Genomic DNA, 23,290 nt, shown 5'->3' on the forward strand with positions numbered 1-23,290 from the left:
TCTTTGATCTAGATCGCACAAAAGCCAAGTTTTCAAGGGAACCGCCACAGAGTTTTCAGTTTATTCGTCCCCCCTCACCCAACAATCTCTCACGCACCAAAGAATAATCTAACAACCCCAGCAGATATATTGTACACACACGCATAACAAATGGATATGACTAAATACTCCCTCAGCCTATTATTACTCTGACAAATAGAGAAGAAGAGGCTTCTTTTGTCTCGCGTATAATAGACGGAAAGTGAAATTGGATGTTATAACAATCGACAAAAGGAGAGGCTAGCTAGCTAGTGTCTATAGAGAGAAAGGATGACAGCGGCAGCTTCCTCCGCCCAAAGGCTAATAGGCCTAAGACTGCTGGCCGGCCGAGGCCCTGCCACTTATTGGCCGTCGCTGGTTTTACCGCTGCTGGCCGTTTTGGCCCTGCTGCTATGCTGGAAGCCGGCTGGCGCCAGTGAGTTCCCTGAGCGGGAATGCTGCGATGACTTGATCTTACTGCCGCCGGCCGTCGATTCCGGACCCGACATCCGGAAGACTGTGCCATTGGGCGGTAATGGCGGCGTCGGCGGGACGACGTCGTCCTCATTCTCGACGGAAGTGCCGCCACACTCGTCGTCCGAGCATCCGGACACGAGCAACTTCCTCTACCCGGAATTCATCCCCGAATTGAGCCTGGACTTGGGATACCCTCTGCCGCCTCCTCCGCTCCACCCCCATCATCAGCATCCGCATCCAGGAGCCCCGGATGGAAGCAATTACGTGCCGACGACGACCGGGGCAGGTATATTATGTAGAGTATTGATCCACATCACGTCTGTGCTGTCCAACCGCGTCAAACAGGTGAAAAGAAGAAGAAGAAAGAAACTCGAAAAATAAAACAAAAACCATCAGACGAGAGAGAAAGAGAAAGTAAATGACGTCCCGGCCGGCCGCGTGATTGGAAATGCGTGTCGGACTTGTTTGTGCAGCAGTCGATTCCACGTGAGCTATATAGTACACCTATATGGCTACCATACGCGGGATTTTATGGGCTCCGCGCCGGACCATCAATATAAAAAGGTCCGGTCGGATGGTTGGCCTATGCATGTAAAAGATCGATAGGAGATCGTAAATAGTTAAATTGCATAGCAGCTATATCCCCTCCCCCCTCTCCTCCCCCTTTTCGTATATATGTATATGTATATACCTGTATTTCCCGACTGTGCGCGTTTCGATCTTTGAATAAAAGAATAGACAGTTCCCGGCAAACTTGCACCTCCTCCTGGAGTTGGTTCCCCCCTGGCACATCAGAGGATCCACACCGGACCATCCCCCTGCTGTCCCTTTTGCCAGCAGAGCCAATCTATATGTGTGTGGTGGTAGCTATTATATTTGAGCTCCGCAATCTTTAATGGTGTTGTGTGCTAAACTCATCGCTTGATGGTTCGTTCGTTCGTGGGTTTGTTGGTTCGTGAGACGATCAAACATATTCTTTGTGTCACTTTTCGTTCAACCTCCTCGAAACGCTATACGACCCTTCATGTATAAACCATCGGGTATTATGGGAATATATAGGTACTATGTACATTAGACTGTTGTATGATTACTTTTTCACGTTCCTCTGGAAACACTTGTGTATAGCAGTATATCTTCAGCCCCGGATATACTATACATCAGAGAGAAATCTAATTAGAGGATGATGGGGAGAATATGAGGCCGCTTGCTCCGACGCCGAGGGTCTATTAATGATTTGTTTGGGTGATTGACACCGATGTTACGTCTATATAACCTCCGAAAACCGTGCAACGGCAATAACAAATTGATAAGGTGAACCGTATATCATTTTAAAAAGGTGTGTATGATTCTTTACATAGCTGGTAGAATAACTTTAGAATTAAATAACCTACTATAGACCTAATATAGACTGTACGGTGTACGCAAGATTTTTTTGTATTTCTTCTTTATCTTTACACAAACAGCACAAACAGCAGTCGTTCTGCACAGAGTGGGGAAATTGGTTATATGCGTACGGCGTACTAGATTGAAAGCTTTTCGACTTTTGAACGTCTATTCCTCCCCGCTGTGGGCTGACGTTGGCTTAACACAAACACCCATGCAGCGCACCACCCACACCCGCCACCGTGATTGAATTCTTTTTTTCTTTCCATTTGATTTTTCTTTTTCCATATAAATCCTAAACCTTTTTTTTCTTTTTCTTAAAGCGATCGATACTTATTGACTCTACGAGAGTCCGTATGTGTCTGTGGGGAACCTCTTGATCATTTGATTTTTTTGAAAACAGAGAAAATGGCGCCATGTATAAGAGAATAAGAGATATAGGCCTGATAAATCAGAGTGGAATTGCCGTGGAATTCTTAAGTGGTGTAGTAGTAGTAGTAGTAGTATTGAACCAGTCATTTCAAGTTGCTGGTCTTTACGGGAGACTCAAGTTTTTCATTATTTCCATCTTCTTTTGAGACATTCATGTCGCACGGTATAAGTGTGTGTGTGTATAGCGCAGAAAGAAAAAGAAAGAAGATGAGCAGGAGGAGAGAGAAAGGAGGGAGACACACATATACCACTGCGGCTGTTGAGTGCTGCTAGACTGCGTCTTTCCCTTGAGGGAATATCCAAATGTTGTGCAGTGTAGGGGGAACGTGATATTCCCGATGACAGCCGAGCCGAACAAAAAAACTAACAAAAAAGTATAGGAAAAAATAAAAAATAGGTTTCGTAACAACAAAATAGACACCTAAAATATACCCGGGCGAGAAATATTATAGGTGATGATATACGATGCCAGTCACAAAAATAAAAAATTGACATTTTCGTTATATGTGTATTGATTTTTATATTTTTGTGGGGCAATAAAATAAGATAGAAGACGATGAATCTTTTCAGTACACACATATATATATAGGAAACTCTGGAAGGAATAATATCATCATACGAAAGTTGCGATTCCAAGAGAAACCACACACACAGACCATATTATAGCGGTTGGACACACCGCTAGCAGTGCAAGAGGGAATTATATCACTCAAAACAACCGCGACTCTCTATACACACAAAGAGATGAGAGAGAGAGAACAGGAGCATCATCAATGAGTTAGTCGAAGTTTGTCGAGAATAAGGCTGGCTGGATGGCTGGCCTGGGTCGACCAGATTTCTGCTTTTGTCCGTGTGCTGTGCTGGCGGCCGCCCGCGCTCCTGGGTGTGTTGAAACTGCGCGGGAGTGCAACTCTTGATATTATTGAACGCCGGCAATGATTTGATGCTCTTTATTTCTTCTCCTTACCGAAATAGTTAAGCTAGAGAAAAAAAATAAATAAAATAGACCAGGGAATCAAGTGGTTGTGTGTAGGAAATTTAAGGAGAGCAATAATAGAAACGAAAATCAGAAGAAGAAGGGGGAGCAGCTATTATGTAGAGTGGCATTCGCTCTGATTTTCAAAGCTCTCCTTTCCAACATTAACTGTATATACACGGGAGAGAGAGTCTTTCTCGCAACTTGCTCGATGATTTCTTTGATTGTTCTCTCATCTCAACCGGGGCGTTGTTATAATACCTATAGAGAAAATGATGAGGAAATAGACCCTTGATGGAGCGAGCAGTCCAATCGCGCGTATATACAAGCCCAGCGAAAGCTCTCGATGTTTTATCAAACGAAAAATACACACAGCACAAATAAGTTCGGCGGTTTTCTTTTTTTTTTTTAAATTATTATACACCAGTGGGGAATCGCTGAAACGGAAAATGGGAAATAATCATCAACTGAAAAGCGCGGGAGAGAGAGAAACTAGATAGATGCTCTTGTATGTTCCTCATCTCTTTTGTTAGACATGTCCGAATAATAGTCTCTCTTTCCCGATGAACAGTTATGTTATCAAGACAAAAGAAACTCTCTGCTGCTTGCAGAGTGGATGTCTATTTATTATCTGTGTATAGTGTATGTCGTCAGTCTGATGCTGTGTGTATAGAGAAAGAGAATTTCAAGAAAAATGGAACAAAAGTCGATCACCCAATTTGACTTTTAAATTTTTCTTTTCTTTTGGGCCCCTGTGCTGTCGATTGAACGAGAGAGCCGAGGATTGGATAGGAAAATGAGAAACAACGTGGTGCTGGTATATATCTATGCATTTTACGCAAAAGAAAAAAGAAAAGAATAATGGGGGGAAAAAACACATTCTTTCATTTTTGGGGGTGTTTAAGTTCCCATCTAAAACAAAAGCAAAACCAAAAAAAAGAGCCCCGCATGCGAACACACAACTGTGGCTGTTTTGCTACTTTGCTGGCAGCAGCAGCAGCAGCAGAGAGGAGAGACATATTCTCTTCTTCTTCTTGTGTCTATCGATTTCTTTGCGCTCTACTAACCAAGGGGCAAAATGGAGAGAGCCAACGCCATATCCTACTTGATGTTGTTGACGACGTGTTGCAGAGTCAAATGAGCCGCAACTTGTACACACACACACACGAATTTCTAAACAACGAATGTCTTTTTGCTCCTAGGTTTACATCAAGGCCAACCAGCCAGCGCCATACTCAACTGTCTACTAGCCCATCAACTATGCGCCGAGGACCCGTCGTGCAAGTCCATCGAAACGGTGATTCAGCACATATGCGGCCCGGAAACAGGTACACATGTTTAAACAGCACACATCTCACAGCCACAATATAAAATGGCGAATTCAAGTAGTACTACTAGAGACACACACTTTAAGAGTTTCTTTTATTTGTTGTAGTAGTGCTGGTTGTAATGGGGGCAGAGCCAAGGAAAGAAAAGGAATAATATGTTCTTTTTTTTGGGGTGGGGGGGTTTATTAGAAGAAGAAGAACAGTCGGCTTGTTTTCTCACGACCCACCAAATGTTTGTTTTAGTCTTTACTCAACCAGCGAAAAGAAAAGAGCTACTGCTGCTACTGGGCGTCGTCAATAATTGATTTTCTTTTTATTTCCTTCCGGTTTTTGGCGTTGTGGATAGTGTATATAACTCCTTTGTCTCCCCAGTGTCCTCCTATTTTTCCTTGTTCCGGGTATGGGACCCCCTTTTTTTAGCCGCTTAGCGCCGGCCCTTTAAGGCACGTCTCGTAATAGGTCGGCAGACGACAGGGGACCCGGCGCCAGCGTCACGTCACTCTCGGGCGTCTGTAAATTCCAGTTAAATCATGTGATGCAACATGATGGGATCTAGTCTCTATAATATTAAACTCGACGCGAAAATAAAGTGGAGAGAGAGAGAGAGCCAGATTCGGACGTGATTATTTCATTAGAAAATATCTGAAGAGCAATGGTGAAGTGGTGCGGATAATTCGAGGGGCCGTGCTGGCCCTGCGTAGTGCAGAGTTTAGATCCCCTCCTCGTGCTGTATAATATTCAGACATGGTCTTGTTATCAATGTAATAGTCAAGTGGGAGTATACGTATATACACACACAAAGCGGGACGCTGGAGTGGGAAATATTTCATGAAAATGCCGAGTTTTCCTTTAGATGAGAATCTTGTCGAAGCGGAAAACCAAGTTCGGACTCGACAGGAAAGTTTATTTGGACAGATATCTCTTCTATTTACTTATTCCATTTTTTGTTTGGTCCACCCTCTCTGCTTTGCTCTCTCTCTACCGGACTGTATAAACTTCCGCCCGGCAGCTGGCTGAGATGCGGACGGCCGCGGAATTGTGCCGTCACTAGCACTCGGTCCGCAGCATCAAATGCAGCTGGGTTGTCGTCTATGATATTACAATCGAATCGAATCCAAATAATTCGTTTATACACCCGCCAATATGTCATATCACGAAAAGTGAAATTTGAATTTCCCGCCGTCGAATTCAAATCTATGATACCAAATCCAGAAAATGGTTTTTATTTATAACCTCCGGGCCGTTTATATTGATGTCGATGCAAATTGAAAAATAAAAAGATAAGGAAACGATATACCGACACGCCATGTTGTCCGTCGGAACATCTAGAATGTCGTCAGAGCGCCAAGTTAATTCAAGTTCTCAAAGGTATATTCCATCATCAAAAGGGAAGAAAATAGGCACGCTAACCGGTGTATGTATCGATTATTGATTATCGCCCGCGTATACAGACAGCACCGCCGGTCTGTGTTGTATGTTTGTTTCTTATGCCCGTTCGAATTCCGTCGCGCTCCAGCAGCATATACACACATCCATTTCTCATTGGCTTTTGTGTGTGTTTTGTCTTTTCTTGTTTGCTGCTTTGCCAACGTCGGAATTGATTGACGACACGATCGACCTATACTACCGTCCTATACCCGCCTCGTCCGAATGTCTATACTCTGGGATGGGCCGCCTTCTCTCTGAAACATTCAGTGGCGTGCTCGACGACGACGGTGACTAAATGTCAGGCCGGACTGAGGACCCTGCAAGCCTTTCCGGTCTTCCATCCGACCTGCCTCTGCCGAGAGCCGTCCGTCGACCCGGATTGCAACGCTTTCCGCGACTCCCTCTTCGACCACCCGTGCATGGTGGCCACCCAGAAAGGTATATAATCTCTTCTTTTTTGAACCCTCTATTATTATTATATACTGTAGAAATAAAAACAAATAAAATAAAATTGCGCAAGTCATATTTGTCCCGGCAGATCATCTTATTCCGTGTTGCACGTCGTCTATTAAACCCCACCAAGAAACAAAAAAAAAAAAATGACAATCGGAAAACAATGTCTAGACATATTATAGGTTTGCGCTCTAATCTCAACTAGACTACTATAGTTATATATTCGTGTGTGGGGGGGGGGGAATAAGCTACAGTATTCTTTATAGATGTATACGTACGTGTGTTTCTTTTGCTCGTGAATTATATTGATTATGTAATAGTGTGTCTGCGCGAGCTATACGGCTTATATATGTATATTATGATCTATCTTTATAGACCATCTTTTTTTCTTCTTTTTGATTTTCTTTTTTTTTTTTTTTTTGGCGGGCGTTTCGATTATTCTTCCCAGTGGAGCTGCTGGCCTCCCCTACACACACACACTGTGCATACGGATGAACGTGACTTCCGTACGCCAGTCAACTAATTCAAAGGGTTTTTTTTTTTCTTCTTTTTCCCCCATCCGCACGCTTCTCTCAAAGGTTGGCACAGAGAGAGCGAAAATGCCAAAATGGACGGGGGGCGAGATGGGGTTGGGCTATAGGGACAACTTTTTTGGAGGGGGGGAATAAGGAAGCCCGTAGGATTGGCTCAGTTCGGGAAACGTTTCACCAAGACTAAATAGAAAAGACAAGATAGAATATAACCAGCAGACAGCAGCAGAGCTGCAATGGGGTTATTCGGCCTTTTAGCTCCACACTTGCGCAAAGCTAATTAGATGAATGCCGAAGAAGAGAGACGACGAGAAAGGAGAGGTCATGCTGGCGTCGTCTCAGACTTTCTTCTTTTCTCTTGATGAATTGTACGAGATAGATACTACACACACAAGCCCGGCGCGCATATAGTTCACCATCTCTTGTACAACATTGGCAGTTGCTCTTTTGTCAAGGAATAGAAGAGAGAGAAACGAACACGCTCACGATCTCTGCTGGAGATGATGGAATTGTTTCGCTGCGGATATAACGGAGAATAAGACGAGAGAGAGAGAGGCTAGGCTGCTCCTGTGCTCCTGTGTGTGTTATATACACAATGAGGCAGCCAGCAGCCAGCACAGCTTCCAGTGTTTCTCTTTTTTTTTCTCTTTCTGTTTTGTGGCTTGGTCAGCTCTCGTTCGGCTCCGGCGGGGGGGTGGGTGCAGTCACGCTTCATCCGCCCCAGAAAATTCGATTACCTATGAAGTACATCAAGAAAAGAAAGAAAAGATGAAGAAGTGCAAGGTGATTGGATGTAACCCGTATATATAAAAAGAGATAAGAAAAGGGCGGGCCGATTCGAGTGGAATATTAGAAATCAAAACAAACACAAACACGACTTTGATGCTGCTGTACTATATTATAGTATAAAAGAACGGGCCGTCGGCGGACAAGGTTTGTCTTCCATTTCTGTGTACCCTGCTGGCTGCTGGCTGCTGCTGTATAAAGATCCGTCCATCGTCCGCCGAAGAATAAAATAGAAATGATGGAAGGGCAAACAAAATGGAAACACCGTGGAAACACTAGAGCGCGTCTCAGAGTCTCAAAAGGAGAAAGATAGACGATACGTATAGACTCTCTATACGTCTATAGTATAGGTCTTGTGTGTCTATTATGTACACAGAGCACTCTGACTGGAGTGACTCAATACGCACAAAAGACATCGATCCGCACCGGAGAGCAGCACACACACACACATACCCAGTCCTCTTTCTATCCGCTTTTATTTTGTTGTTTTTTTGGCATCCGGTGACAGCACAGGCCGTCGCGATGCTATCACGGACACTTTTGACATTGCGGGCGTCTCTACTCTATACGTGTACATGTGGACGACACAATCAAACGTGAAGATGCATGATGATGATAAGACACGGAGAAATATCTCTAATAGTAGTCGAGGACTTTCTATATATATGATCGAAATTGGGTTTTGGCGTAGATTATTATTTCTTTCTTCATTTGATTTGACACACTTGACACACACATGTACAGAGCGGGACCTGTACCCGATCCACGCCCTGCCGACGTGCACTCACGCTCTCGACGTCTGCCAAAAGGATCTGTCGTGCACGAGACTCTACAACGACTTCCGCGAGCACTGCAAACTGCGCTCGGGCGTCTGCCGCGATAAGTAAATCATCATTTATATTCCTTCGATATACGAAAAAAAAAATAATAATTACCATTTTCCTTTTTTTTAAATATCGACTCTCACCCATCGCAATTCCCGTTGTCTTGCGCCTTTTTTATGTAATCTAGATCATTTGTTACACGTTCGTTGATTATTTTTTTTGGGCGCAGGGAAACGTGCTACAATGCTTGGCGGGGATTGCGGATGACTCCGCTGTTCGGCTGCTTCTGTCCCGGAAACGACCAGAAGAAATGCGAGCGCATCTACTCGTTTATTTACAACAATACGTGCGTCGGTAAGTCAATTCTTTTTTATTTTGATTTGATTTGATTTGATTTGAGACATTTTTTGGGTTGGTTTTATTTCACTGTATACTTTTTCACGGCGCAAGGTTCGATTGTTGGATTGTTTATTGTAGCTGTTGAGTGTCTCTATTCGTTTGATTGCCGTCTCTCACTATATATATAGTATATACACACTACGATTCTCTCTCACACTATCGTTCGAAATAAAACCAACAAACAATTGCTGGGTTGTTTGTTGGGCCGCAAGGGGAAAAAAGGGCGCGCACTTTCAAATCATTCTCTCACTCTCTCTTGTCACGAATGATGCAACACTCTATCTTTTTACATTCACACTCTATATCTCTATTACGTGTTATACTACTACACACTCTATATCTATTATCTATCGCCACATTCGTGTTGAATGTCTTCATTTTTCGACGTTGGATTAATTTTTTTTAATTCGAATATATCGACGAGTCGAAATGATTTGGTACAATTTTAATTCGAAGAGCTCATGCATTAGGTGAAAATTCAGTCCGAATTATACATATCTGCATGTTTCGCATTATTTTATCAAAATTGCCACCGATTCAGTTTGTTATCATTGATTGATTTATTTTTGATTGAGTTATTTTATTTTTATTCATTTAATTATTTTTTTTCCCCCTTTTCCCCTCTTCCACCCTATTTTTTCGGTTGGTTGATTGCATCCCGCCATGATTTTCTAGGTTACCTTACCCCAAGTGGGCATGTTATTCGTAATAGATCCAAGTCGTCGGTCACGGCGACTCCTTTGAGCGACTCGACGACGACGTCGAGGGTCTATGCTAGTCGTCGTCGTCGTATGCGTCGATATCTTGTTAGATATCTGCCCCATCACTTGACCCCACCACCCGCCATCACCACCACCACCACCCACCTCCATAACCAGTCCGCCCCGCAATCTTCTTCTTTTTCTTCGTCAACTTCTTCCGTTGATGACGGAGATGATAACGAGCTAGCACTTGATACTACTACTACCAGCACTACTAACAGCCTCATCACTACTACTGATCCGCCCTCACTACTCCCGACCTCGACCGATGTAATTAGCACGAGCACTCCCCCCATCACTACCACCACGCACGAGCACCACCTTGTCGGCACTACTTCTACCAGCACCAGCACCACCAGCACCACCGTAACTCCAGTACCTACCGCTCATCATCTTCTTCTGCGTGAAACGACTTCATCGGCCGGCCGGCCGGCCGCAATCTTCGTTGAGTATATCAAATCTAGCCCGGCAAATAATATCAGTAAGAAAAGATAAATAATCCAGCGGAGTCATTGTGTGTCGTGTGTGACGTCTTTGTGTCAAATGAATATTACATCATTTTAAATAGTTGACTATATAGTAATAGTATACACACAGAGGGGGGGGGGAAGTTTTTCATTGTCTTCAAAGTTGACTCTATATAAATGTGTACAATAACAATAGTAAACTTTGTCGGAAATATAAAGTTTCAATTGCCAACTCACAAACTATTCACTCGCTCCGGGCTACACTCACTGTGATTGTATACTGCGCAACAATCCACCCAACCCCCCAGAATTTTTATTTTATGTTATTTTAGATATTTATTCGTTTCATTTAAGTAGATCTTTACACAAGTTGTTGACAATATAGTCCTATACGTGCTGGTTCGTGTTTTTTTTTTTTAAATAATTGAACAACATAAAACGCGTGTGCTTTTTATTAGTTTTATTGAAATTTGATCTGTCGACACCATCCATGTCATTAATGTGGGAAAGTAGGAAAACTGAATGAGAATGAAAGAAACAGAAGGCGGTGTGGTGTTATTACTGATACAAAATGTTGTCGTTGTAGCCCACCAGCTGATAGTACGCCTGGCGACAGTTGGTTAGCCTACCGCAAATTGTCATGCCGGGGATGTTCGGGTTCGTTCGGTCGATTTGAACATTGAACTGGGATGTGGCATTTCTCAATGCGTGACCATAACATTGCAGGTTGGGACAATGGACTTCCACCGGCAGGTTCTCGATGATGTCGTCGGAGGCCGCACGGCGACGGTCCTCATCTCCTTCCGATATTACGATTTTCAAATCCTCGAATTGATTTTGGCGTTTTAAAATGTCGATTTTCACGCCGTATTCCCGTTCCAGACGCTTGGCATTTTGACCCCCTAGGCCAAGGAAACGGCCAATGTGACGACTCAAAATTTTTGTAAGCAGGAGGCTGCTACCCACAACCTTTCGCTCAATATCTCTTGAAGTAATTATAAAATCCTCGGCTGGAATGTCTTGTTGCATTGGAATCTGTTCAGAGATCGGTTTCTGCCCATCCGTGCGGTTTTCGGAAGTTACCGGAGCATGTTGCGCTGAGCCTGGATGAGACTTGTGTGTACGCTTCGCCTGGGCGATTTGTTCTTCCAGTTGCGCGATCCGCCGGTCTTTTGATTCATCTGTAAATTGACGGAGTCGTTTGTTCCTTTCGGCATCAAGTTCCTGCCGGAAATATTTCGATTCTGACTGGGCGGATTGCGCTTGTTGAGTTAAAAATTCACACTCCTTTATAAGACGGTCGATGAGCTCAGTCATGGATGTTAGACCGAATTTGGCTTCTGTCACCATCGTCTTTATCGTCGTCCTTGCTTCTTCCGGTATAGGCTCCGTCGTCTCAAGGAAAGCTTGAAAATAGTGCAGGGACTGGCACAGTTCAGGGATGTGGCTGTATGCTAGCTGTATGTCAGCGGAGGTCATTGGTTGCATTTCAGGTTCTGGAGAGTTGACCTCAGAATTGTTCATCTTTGGAGTTTGATTTGATAGTGAATTTCACCGTTGAGAAATGTTTAATGTCTACTTCTGAGTTGAGTGGTCCTTATATGCACTTCAGTATGAGACTTTTGATTAGCAAGTACCCAGAGGAGGTCATTTTCATTAATATTTTATTTTAATATCAATTCAAGTTAAAATTCCTTTGAATTTTTTTAAATTTCATTAATTTACCCTCATTGTTCAATCATTTTAATGGAGAAATATTTGTAAATTATTTTCATAATCATTAAAATGAAAATCGAGTATGGACTATGGAGAGAGAGAGAAAATTCTGCCATAGTGACGGACTATTTTTCTCTTTGTGCGTGAAGATATTAAGCTCATAGGCCTACTATACTAACTTTTTTACCACGAATTGAATATACCCATTTTGTATTTTATTATCGCCTGACTACACATGTAAAATTAATAAGACCACAAAAAGACGTCATTGATACTGTGTCTCATATAAGACCAGTATGAATAAACCGGAATAAACACGATGTCTGAATCTCCTATTTAGTGTCACCTATTTAGTGACCTAAATTTCCACTGCGATTAATTCTCGAAATAACTATATTTCAATCCATTCAAATTTAGCGGTTAACCATATCAGTGCCTGCGGCCTTGTAGTGTACATTGTACAAGCCCTAAACCTTGAAAGTAGCATCGCCGGAGTGTACCCGCGCTATGTTATGTTGGTTATTTTTGAAAAAATTCACTAAACGGCAACGTTATTGGGTAAAAAAAATGGCATCTCGAAAAGACTCAAACAACCCACGAAGGCTACAACAAAGTTTTACCCTTGTTTTACTTAATATTTTGTTTTAATTTAAACTCAAGTTTAAACAATTTTGGATTTTTTTTAAATTTCATTAATTTAGTAAATTTACCCTCATTATTCAATCATTTTAATGGAGAAATATTTGCAAATTATTTTCATTAACTTGAAAAACACAAGGTAGATCACCGCAATCTACAAATCAGCGATCACTCGATTTCTATCAGAAAGGAAGAACTGCCTCGTTACGACTTGTGTAACCATCTTTTAGTTCGAGCTCGCAATGGGTAGGTTCAAGGTAGTGGGTTGGGAAATTTTCTCGTTAGTGGGGTCTTGCTGTTGTGTGATTAAGGTAGAAGGTCGATATAAAACGATGACGTTGACATTCTGCAATGTTCCCATATATGCCGAACCACGAGACGAGTTCCTAGATAAGCAGCTGGAAAGAGAACAGTAATCAATCAGGCATTGAATGCCCAACCAAGTGATCATGCAAATGACGGCCAGATAGAAAAGTGCCAGACGGAAGTCGAACACGGGCCACCCCCATAAACTTTTTAAGTTGTTCAGATGGTTCAAGAATTTTTAAATTGTACGTTGTGCTGAAAGGCGTATTCAAAGTTTCCCGGTGAAAAGACAAGTGAAGCACGATCGCTCGAACTGAAGCCCCTCTGGTCTGGTTTACCCTTTTCCCCGTGTCGCCGCTCTGAGTCGTCTGCTTGAAATTGTTTCAGTTTTTCGGCTAGCTTTAATGTAGAGAAATTGAAGTTAAAGCTTAAAGTTAATGTTTAGATACTTTTCAACCGACATTTTTGAATCAAGATGTTGCAACAGTTGTTGAATTCCTTTTCAAGACTATGTGTCACTAATAATCGCCTTACGTTATCACAATGTATGTCGGTCAAATTTCCAACACTCAGCCTAACATGAACAACACACAACCCCAACTCCATCAGATACGTTGCATAAATAAATTTGGGTATTTGACAGAACCTGGATGGAGAAACATCGGTAACAAATGGTTAGTGAAATTCCCTGAGGAGTACACTGTAAAGAAACTACCACTCATGAAGTTGGCAGGAAGAGATCCTACCACAGGTAACATTTCATTTTCAATTGAAAAAAGGATTTTTTAAACTGTTAATTCCTTCTAAAGGTAAAAAAGTGTATGGTGGTCTTGGAGGTGGACACAAGAAAAAGTACCGATGGGTTGATAATGTTCGTTCTGGACCAAAGGAAGGGCCTCCATTGGTTGAAAAAATCTTGAGACTGCAATATGACCCATGTCGAAGTTCAAAAATTGCATTGGTAGCAGCTGGAGACAGAGTAAGGTACATTTTAGCATCCTCAACTATGAAAGTTGGAGATTTAATATCAACATCTGGGCACATCCCCAGAAATGCAAGTATGTATATACAGTGTTATAATACTGATCAAGACCTTAATTTAAAGTGTAAATTTCTTTGTATAGTTCGACCAAAAGAAGGAGATGCTCATCCATTGGGAGCACTGCCAGTAGGCACTGAAGTTTGGTAATTGTTTTGATCATCTGTAAACAATAGTATAAATTCTTAGAAAATCATATTTTGTTAGCTGTGTAAACAGTACTCTAAGCTAGATCAAGGTTAAATTTGCATTTTTAAACAAATAATCGTCACCTGTAGCCGGTATTTTTGGACTCATTGACCTCGTCTGATGTGTTCGTGATGTTTACAGTGTTCTTGTAACCTCTAATTACTACCTGCCATTTATTTGTCTTCTTCATTACAATTATTCTTTAACCTGTTTTTCTTTTTCAGTCTGGATGTTGCCATGTGAGCAGTGTCAGAGATCAAGTGGATATAGGTAAAGGAGTAGGTTGTTGATCCTCAACTTTACCAACAGTGGGGAAGGGGTCTTTCACGATGAATGGCGAAATCCCTACAATCCCCATTATTAGCCTGGCTGGCATTGCAAGTCTCAGCGACTGTAAGTTTTATTTACACATTAATTTTTTGTTTGTTCTGAATCGTAAAAACTTCCTATTATTTATTTATTAGTGCTACCTGAGATGCCATTGCCGGTGCCCCTGGCTTCCACACAAGCCAGTCGTTCATTACTTTTCCATCCAAGAGTCGCTGAGGAAGCTCACAGACTCCTGTCTACTCATGATGATGCCTTGGCAGCTCAACTTCAACATGCACTCACCACGACCTCTTATAATCCCCAGCACATAATTCTAAGGTACTTTCCACTTCATACAGCATATTTAATATTTATCTTCATTTATTTAATTCATCGACAAATTCTGTTACACATCCAGAGATCAACGCTATGAGAATTTCAATCACCCAGAGCTCTCACAACCCCAACCTGAGTTACTGAGTGCAATACTGCAGCGAAACCCACACGTCTTTCGTCAGCACACAGCAGCAGCAGCAAGCCGTGTACAATTCTCAGCAGCAAATTGGTTATGCATCACCTGCCACTCATGTCGGGGCTTATACACCAAGTGGCAATTCTGTTCAGGTAGAACCAGAGAATTCTTTTGCCAAAAGTAGCTGTTTTCATGTTTCATTTTTCATAGGGATATGCTCCTCAGCAAAGTCCTGCTCCAGGATTGCCCGCGCAAGCCGCCATGAATTACGTTCCACAGGGGAGTCCATATTCCACGCAGACGAAGCTTTTGGCTGCGCAAAACAATGTATATCCTCAGCAGCCACAACAAGAGAACTACAATAGCCCAAGCTGGGGGTATGAAAAACCCGTTCATACTCCAGTACCAGCCCAGCAGCATTGCCAGCAACAACAATCCCAGCAGCATTATCCACAATATCTTCCTCAACAACCGCAGCCAACACACCCTGCCATGCCTCTTGTAGAGCCGCAACAGCCACAACAATATAATCAGCAACAGCAAATTCATCCGCAGCAAATCCAAGAGCAGCCTCCGACACAGCATCCAGTTCCACAACAGGCTGCACAACCCCATTTGCCGGTATACAACCACCAAGAGTTCCCCAACGCGATAGCTTCAACGCATTCACACGAAAGAAAAGAAACTGAAAAATCTACGTTCCAACCCCAACCCATCGTACCTCAGCAGACAGCGAATAGCCAACCGTTCACTGCGTCCGTTAAAGTGGATCCCATCGCTCTGTCGTCCATGAATAATTCCTCACAGCAAAATAATCGGTACGTAATTTCATATAATCCTTGGTGGTCTTGTATCTTTTTTTATTAATAATCTTGTTCCATCAGGATGTCCAGGAATCATAGTAGTGGGCGGCCGTCCTATAAAGAAGACTCGGATTCTGACGGTGGAGGACGTGGAAAAGGAAGTGTAGTTGTGAAACCAGTGGAACCAGTGAAGGAACAAAAGCCAATTGTAGAGGAGAGTAAACCCAAAGTGAAAGTGCGGAAAGAAGACAAAGACAGAGAGACTCCTCGTAAAAGAAAATCCACCGGCGGTGAGGTGACGACACCGAACAACGATGAAGTGGCACCGGCTCCAAAGAAAAAATTGAAAAGACTGGAGCGAAAGGTCGTCCATGACGAAGGCAAATTGAACGCGGAAGAACTCATGGAGACAAATACGTTTCAAAGATTTACGCGCTTAGTCGAACACATTTTCGATGCTACGGAAGATGCTGATCTGAATGCCCCGGCTGATCTGGATAACGACACGGATATACCTCAGGAGGCAATGATTCCCAAACAGCAACTCCACGATTTGTGTGCAGAAGCAGCTAAATTGAAGGTATATTTTTATTTTCTAGCCGATAGCGTGTTTTTAAACTTTTTTTTTTTTTTTGAATTGTAATCTCATTTCTTACTTAGTCAATGGGTGCCATGTCAGCTGTTCCCCCCGAGAGACTTGTTCGGTTACTCAATCTGCTCGAAAAGAACATACGTGATGGAGCCAAAATTTCCCTTCTCGGTATATTATCGCAAAGTTCACTTATTGAGTCCCATTTTCATAACATGCGCCTGTCGAAATTACAGGGGATCCGGATGAAGATGAAGAGGAGAGCAAATTGTGGACGGAATTGTCTTCTGAGCGTGTACTCCGAGCTGTAGAGGCGGCGCTGGCAGCCCTTCATATCCTTACAGCGCCAAACATGCCCAAGCGAGCCTACCTCGAAGAAGTCATTGAGAGAATTGTTCAGCTGGCCAGGTTCCAGTTGCAGCATTCCATCTATCCGGCATATGATCCAGTATACCGGACCGAGTCCAAAAAGGATGTCACGATTTCAGGTATATTTTGATTGATTGATTCACAGACGCACGAAATCCAGCATCGCTTCATTGGGCTTTACAGGCGGAAGTTCAAAGAAGAAAAGGGCCCACGTACGAGAAGTGCGGGACAAAACTGTTCTATTGGTCTATCATAAAATGGTAGGCCTAGTCGGTTTGATGGCTGAATTGTTGGCAGTCCAGACGTTAACGGATACAGCTGTACTCCATCTTTCAACCGTAGGTGTTGCACCTTTCTTCGTCGAAAATATTCCAGAATTGCAGTTGTCCACTTTGAGGTATAAATTTCTGATTTTTAATGGAATCATTATGAGCAATTGTTAATGTTTTTTTTTGTTTGTTTTATTTTTTTTTCGTGCCGGATATAGATTAGTGACGACGATCTTTAGTCGCTATGAAAAGCATAGACGATTGTTGCTCGACGATATCCTAGCTTCCATCGCACGCCTGCCCTCCTCTAAACGAGGACTTCGCACTTTCCGCCTTAGCGCCGAACAGCACATACAGATGCTCAACGCCTTAGTCCTTCAGCTCATACAATGTGTCCTATGCCTCCCAGAGAAGCTAGGGGCTCCTCCGGGAACAACCGTTTCGGCTGAGGACGTGGATAGCTCTGTCTTGGTAGGCTAATCTTTTTCTCCCCAATTTCTTTTTGTATGCTTGTACCTAGAGAAGCTTGTCTAAACTCAAATTAATGTCTTCCTTAGGCAATGGATCCAGAAGTAGTGGTGAATACAAGATACGACACCGCAGTCCGAACAGCCGCCAATTTTCTATCGGTCTTTCTCGGGAAATGTGGAGTTAAAAACAACGAGGAAGTTGATTATCGTCCGCTGTTTGAAAATTTCGTACAAGTAAGAGTTATTTCCAGGAAAAGGTTAAGGTCAAAAGTATCTAATAAGGGTTGTTTTCATTAGGATCTCCTGAGCACCGTAAACAAGCCTGAGTGGCCGGCCGCCGAGTTGTTATTATCGCTGTTGGGCAAGCTGTTGGTGCAAAACTTTAGCAACAAAAATGTCGATGTGCTGTTGCGAGTGGCATCCCTAGAGTACCTTGGCGTAGTGGCAGCTCGTCTCAGAAAGGACGCCGTCAGTTCTCAACTTAAAACGGACACTATCGATCAATTGCTGAAGCAGGTTCGTGAAGATGAAGCTAACAACGCGGTGGAAGAATTCAAATCGAAAAAGCATAAAAAGAAGAAAAAGAGCGGAGACAAAGATCACGAGAAAGAAAACATACCAGCAGATAAAATCGAGGTACTTGCAAAAAAAAATTAATAAAAGATGGGTTGTCATTTTTACTAGATCATAAGCACAAAAGATTAATTGCAATTTATTTTGTTTTTAGGTTCTTCAGTCATTGTTGCTCGATTATCTTGCTGTCAATTCTCAATGTGATCCTGCAATGCTTCATGCACGGCATTTCTACGTCGCTCAATGGTACATGGATATAAAAAACAGTGTGACCAAGAGATCCGTTTCGTCAGAAAATATACCCGAAACCGGTGTTGAGGAACGACCGAGGATTAAAGAAACACCTAAGAAAAAGAAGAAGAAGAAAAAGCGTAACCACTTTTCTTCATCCGAATCCTCGTCTTCGTCCTCGTCTTCTGAGGACGAAGACGACAATGCCAAGAAACCTGAACAGGAAAACACTGCCGCTGATTGCAATGACCACAACCAATCCCTGGAAATGGCCGATCGGAGAAAGAAGCTACTACTCTCCAAAATCAATCCTTTCCCAGAAGCAGCACCTGGTACAAGAACGCAGGTTTTAACAACGCCTCTTGATGCCGAAAGCTCAGAGCTTATCACACGTTTTTTGGCTTCCAAAAGACAGTTTTCTCAAAGCTTTGACTCGTATCTCAAGCACATTTTGAAGGTAAACAATAAAAAACTCTATCCGTATTACGTGTTTTGCTCAATTGCATCACTTTGTATTTTTAGGTCTTGACGGAACCGGCTATCGCTGTGCGAGCCAAAGCCATGAAATGCCTGACTCAAATCGTTGAATCGGACCCAGTCGTCCTGGCCCGGTCCGACATGCAACTTGGTGTTCATCATTCTTTCCTGGACCAAAGTACAGCAGTGACTCCAGTGAGAGAAGCAGCTGTTGATTTAGTAGGAAAATTTGTCCTATCACGCCCAGAGCTTATTGACAAATATTATACCATGTTGTCTGCGCGTATCTTGGACACGGGAGTTAGTGTTCGCAAAAGAGTCATTAAGGTAGTCATTAGTTATTTATTTGATAATAATGACTCAAATGTAATGATTGCCAATTTTTTTACCAATAGATAATGAAAGACATCTGCACCGAATGTCCCGATTTCACCAAGATTCCAGAGATATGCGTAAAGATGATCAGAAGAGTGAACGACGAAGAAGGTGGCATCAAAAAGCTGGTCATGGAGGTCTTCCAAGCTATGTGGTTTAGCCCAGTCAGAGATAAGCCGACACTTGACTTTAATGCTTTAATGAGAAAGGTACTTGAGTTCAATCCCATCAATTGGATTTCGAATTTCAAGTTCATTTTTCATGCCATTTCTCAGGTTATGAACATAACTGACGTCGTGGCCGCCTGCAGAGATACCGGCTTAGATTGGCTTGAGCAACTGCTTCAACAGATGTTTCGACCCAAAGAAGACAAAGAAGACGTGACAAAAGCGAATGTTGAACCTTCCAAAGCCCTATTGATGGCCTACCAAAAAATCGTTGACTGCTTAGTCGAAAATATTCTCCGACTCGAGGAAGCTTCTCTTGCTCGAGGCCCCAGTTCCGGTGAGTCCATAATTAATTTTTTGAATTAAACGAATTTTATAACGATTTTCTTTTCCGTGTGTAGCGGGATCGGCGGATGGGAAAAACTCAAATGGCGGAGAAACGAAAGGAGCTTCTCAGCGATTAGTCGCCTGTATGACTACGTTATATTTGTTCGCAAAAATACGACCCTTACTACTTGTGCCACATGCCATGACCCTTCAACCGTACTTGAGTCTTCGCTGTAGGACTCAGGGTGACTATCAAATTATTAGTGACGTTGCCCGGACATTGGAAGTAGTAGTCCCCTTGCTGGAACATCCAAGTGAATCTTTCCTCGCTCAACTGGAAGAAGATGCTGTCAAGTTGATCTTGCAGCATGAAAAGGCAGTCGTAGCGGCTTGTTTATCTTGCCTTGGCTCGGTTGTTAATCATGTCACACGGAATTTCAAGCTCATTCGAGACTGCTTCCGAAAATATTTCGGTCCGTTGACTGAATACAAGCTTATGCACGAGAGAGACCCCGACAATCCGCGACTCGTCCAACACCGGCCTTTTTTCCGAAGAGCACTTTTCACCGTGGGATTGCTACTGCGGCATTTCGATTTTACAGACGAAGAGGTGATTATTTTGTTTGATTGTTTTGATCTCAGGATTACCGTGTTGAAACCTTGTTTAAATTTTGGTTTCAATGGTTTCAGGTGCGTTACGGGTTACCTGACTCTACCAAACAACAAGTGATGGAGATACTTCTTTACTTTGTGTGCCAAAACTGCACTGATATGCAGTTCTTCACTCTTCAGGTATTTAGAAAATATTTCTTAACTTAAATTTGCCATATGTAATCTTGAATTTGTTTTCCAGGCTATTGGTTCTGTTTGCATCAGGCATTACGACTTCATGTTGGGAGAATCCCTGAAATCAGTTTATCTTAATGTAAGTTAAAATTTGTGGTAATCGTAATTTTCATCAGGCTCTTACTTAATTTTCCGGCTCTTTTTCTTTATTTAGCGTTTATTGGAACCTTCTGTTGCCTTGCGACTAAAAGTTCAAGTGCTAAACAACATCGAAACATACCTTCAGGTATATTTCTCCTGTGATTCATAGTTCCTGATTCAATTGGTTAATACAACATTTCTCTGTAGGAAGAGGAAATTCGAATGATCAAAGAAGATCAGCAGTGGTCCAAGACGTCAAAGAAGGAGAATCTCAAAGAAATGGGAGACGTAACCTCTGGAATGGCCAGTACCGTCATTCAACTGTATCTAAAACCAATCCTTGATTGTTTCTTCCATGGCGCGTCCAGTGTTCGACAATCAGCTTTCAGAGTGACGCAGTTGATTCTTCAGCAAGGATTGGTAGGCTTGTTTGCATTCTTGATTCTCGAATCAATGCGGCTTACTCAAGTGAAATTTATTTCCAATAGGTTCATCCGGTGCAAATCGTTCCATACTTGATTTGCATCAGCACTGACGCAGAGCGAGTATCGCACGCAGCAGACAAACAGTTGCAGGAAATAGAAAAAAAGTACCCTGGATTCATTCACATGAAAGCGTTGCAAGGCATTCGACTATCTTACCAGTTACAGTCGCTAATTGAAAGTGCTCCAAAAGAGAATTCTCCTGTCCAGTCAGCTTCAAAGTATGTTTTCGAAATGATGAATTTCTAATTTGTTGGCTTATTAAATTATTTTCAATTTACAGGAGCACACCGGAGACTCCTAATAAGAAAATCGGTACCAAGTGTTCTGTGGCTAGTGCAATACAAGAAAGCCAAGGAATTGCTCGTGGTTTCCGGCTCAGGGAAGGGGAACACCCGTCTGCTCTCAATGGTTTCCTCTATTCCCTTCTTCGCGGTACTAAACAACAGCGAAGAGCTCTCGTGCTTTCTATGCTCAAACAGTTCGACGAGACCTCGAAGAACCCTCTCGCACAGCTTCTATACTTGGCAGACAATCTAGCTTCTTTTCCTTATCAGGTAAAATTCGGAACGCAGTTGTTTGGTTATATCGTTTCATTACTCCGTCAACATAAAAGTAATTATTGTGCCATTATTTAACAGGTGATCGACGAACCGCTCTTTTTGATCCATCACATTGACATTATGGTGTCTGTGACGGGGTCTAACCTCTTGCAAGGATTCCGAGAATCTCTGCTCCCCAGTGCTGTACCTACTAGTCCGGAGGAGGAGGAAGACGATGAAGACATTGCATCCATCATGCAACGGCTACCTCCAGACACAAGACCATTCGAAGAATTCTTGACGGCTGCTCAGGGTTGTCTCCTCCTTCTAATGCTTAAACAACACCTAAAGGACCAGTATGGCCTGACGGATGCCAAAATAACCCAGTATTCACCGTCAGAAGGGGCAAAGATTTACGAGAAGAACGCACCAAGGAAACTGGTCAACATATTTATGCCTACACCAACTCTACATGCGTTGAAAGGTATGGAAACACCAACTAAGCCTTCCCACTTGACGATAAATTAACCTGCTTTTTATTGTTCAAACAGAAAATCTCGGCTTAGGTGGATACTTGGAGGTGTCTAGTAAACAGAGTCTGGTGGAAAAGTATATCGAGTTCAAGCAGCTCATGCTCAACATTGATCCTGCCGAAGAGGACGAAGAGGAGAGACTGGCTTCCGCCATGCGAACCTATCAAGTTACCGAATCACCAGTCCCGACTGACGTCCCCGCAATGGGAGTGCCCATTTTTGGAGCAGCGCCGCCGATAATACCCGGCGTGGCGCTTATGGGTGCGCCGTCGACACCAATGAAAACCCCTCGATCAAAATCGTCGAAAACTCCGAGATCACCAAGAGGCGAGAAAAGCAGCAGTAGTAGTAAAAAGAAATCCCATAAGAAGAAAAAGCGGAAAATTGAAAGCGACGAGAGCAGTGATGACTCGGATTGCGACCCGGACTTCAGAGCTTGAATGCTTTTGATACTGGTAACTGCAGTTTCTCAAAGTCATTTTTTTCAGTTTGGGAAAGGTTACATCTGTCCCCGAATCGGCACTGCGGCATACAAAGAATTGAATTGTAAATGTCTACGGATCTATTTCCAAAATACTCTGTACCAGGCACTGTCGACTGTCAAAAGTCGGTCGGGTGAATCCAAGGAGAAATAATATGTACAGTTTTTTGCAGGGCTTATTTCTCATTTTCGCGATCTTTCCTGCATAGAGAACGACAAACTAGTGTTATACATATATATATTTACGCATACTAGAGAGGGATTGGGTTAAGTAGTTACAAAACTTTACTTTGAAATTCCCTCTCTTCATGTAATACCATGGAGACACTTTTACCATTTTGCCTCTTATGGGCTTTAAACGCGTATACGCGCTACCATATTTAGGTCTGTTATGTCATTTTGGGTCATTTTTTTTAAAGCAGCCAATTTTTTTTAAATGGTTTCTTTTAAAATATACTTGCGCGATGACGTTTAACTTTTATTGCATTTTTTTTTTTTTTTTTAATTAGACAATTCCGGACAATTCGAATTCAGATGAAGATCAAAATAAGTTTAATTGCACCAGAAACTTTGACTATATGACGAATCGTTTTTCCCCCTCATAAAATAAGTTTCGGGCCAATTAAATTAAATAATTAAAAGGAAAAAAAAAAGCTGGGCTGTGGGGATTTTCCTCCTCCGACGATGCACAATTAAGGTGCAGTGTACAATTATCAGCAGATAAGATTCACCTTTCGTACGAG

At 42.6% G+C, this 23,290-nt stretch overlaps 3 protein-coding genes across 3 annotated transcripts in view; all 3 read left to right on the forward strand.

Annotated features, from left to right (window-relative positions):
• The window catches only part of LOC124204831, a 92,501-nt gene extending 81,904 nt beyond the window's left edge, over positions 1 to 10,597 (forward strand). Inside the window, exons 4-8 of the mRNA XM_046602044.1 lie at positions 4,489 to 4,614; positions 6,310 to 6,480; positions 8,556 to 8,694; positions 8,865 to 8,989; positions 9,710 to 10,597. Of these exons, the coding sequence (XP_046458000.1) occupies positions 4,489 to 4,614; positions 6,310 to 6,480; positions 8,556 to 8,694; positions 8,865 to 8,989; positions 9,710 to 10,290 (1,142 nt within the window). The 3' untranslated portion in view covers positions 10,291 to 10,597. The remainder of the gene's footprint in view (positions 1 to 4,488; positions 4,615 to 6,309; positions 6,481 to 8,555; positions 8,695 to 8,864; positions 8,990 to 9,709) is intronic.
• A 2,869-nt stretch (positions 10,598 to 13,466) lies between these two features.
• On the forward strand, positions 13,467 to 14,394 carry LOC124205424 (39S ribosomal protein L2, mitochondrial-like). The gene is made up of 4 exons (XM_046602871.1): positions 13,467 to 13,674; positions 13,733 to 13,981; positions 14,048 to 14,108; positions 14,376 to 14,394. The coding sequence occupies exons 1-4, from the start codon at positions 13,467 to 13,469 to the stop codon at positions 14,392 to 14,394; spliced, it is 537 nt and encodes a 178-aa protein (XP_046458827.1).
• LOC124204829 (nipped-B-like protein B) lies at positions 14,376 to 23,016 on the forward strand. Its single transcript, XM_046602042.1, has 24 exons — positions 14,376 to 14,544; positions 14,616 to 14,799; positions 14,879 to 15,084; positions 15,143 to 15,750; positions 15,817 to 16,315; positions 16,396 to 16,495; positions 16,561 to 16,812; positions 16,877 to 17,090; positions 17,181 to 17,433; positions 17,520 to 17,666; positions 17,730 to 18,068; positions 18,160 to 18,693; positions 18,759 to 19,040; positions 19,109 to 19,297; positions 19,364 to 19,592; positions 19,657 to 20,192; positions 20,273 to 20,374; positions 20,436 to 20,507; positions 20,583 to 20,654; positions 20,717 to 20,929; positions 20,998 to 21,212; positions 21,275 to 21,548; positions 21,633 to 22,017; positions 22,085 to 23,016. Exons 4-24 carry the CDS (start codon positions 15,194 to 15,196, stop codon positions 22,504 to 22,506), a joined length of 5,886 nt encoding a protein of 1,961 aa, XP_046457998.1. The 5' UTR covers positions 14,376 to 14,544; positions 14,616 to 14,799; positions 14,879 to 15,084; positions 15,143 to 15,193; the 3' UTR covers positions 22,507 to 23,016.
• Positions 23,017 to 23,290: the final 274 nt, after the last annotated feature.

Source organism: Daphnia pulex, chromosome 10 (assembly GCF_021134715.1).
Source record: "Daphnia pulex isolate KAP4 chromosome 10, ASM2113471v1".
Lineage (NCBI taxonomy): Eukaryota > Metazoa > Arthropoda > Branchiopoda > Diplostraca > Daphniidae > Daphnia > Daphnia pulex.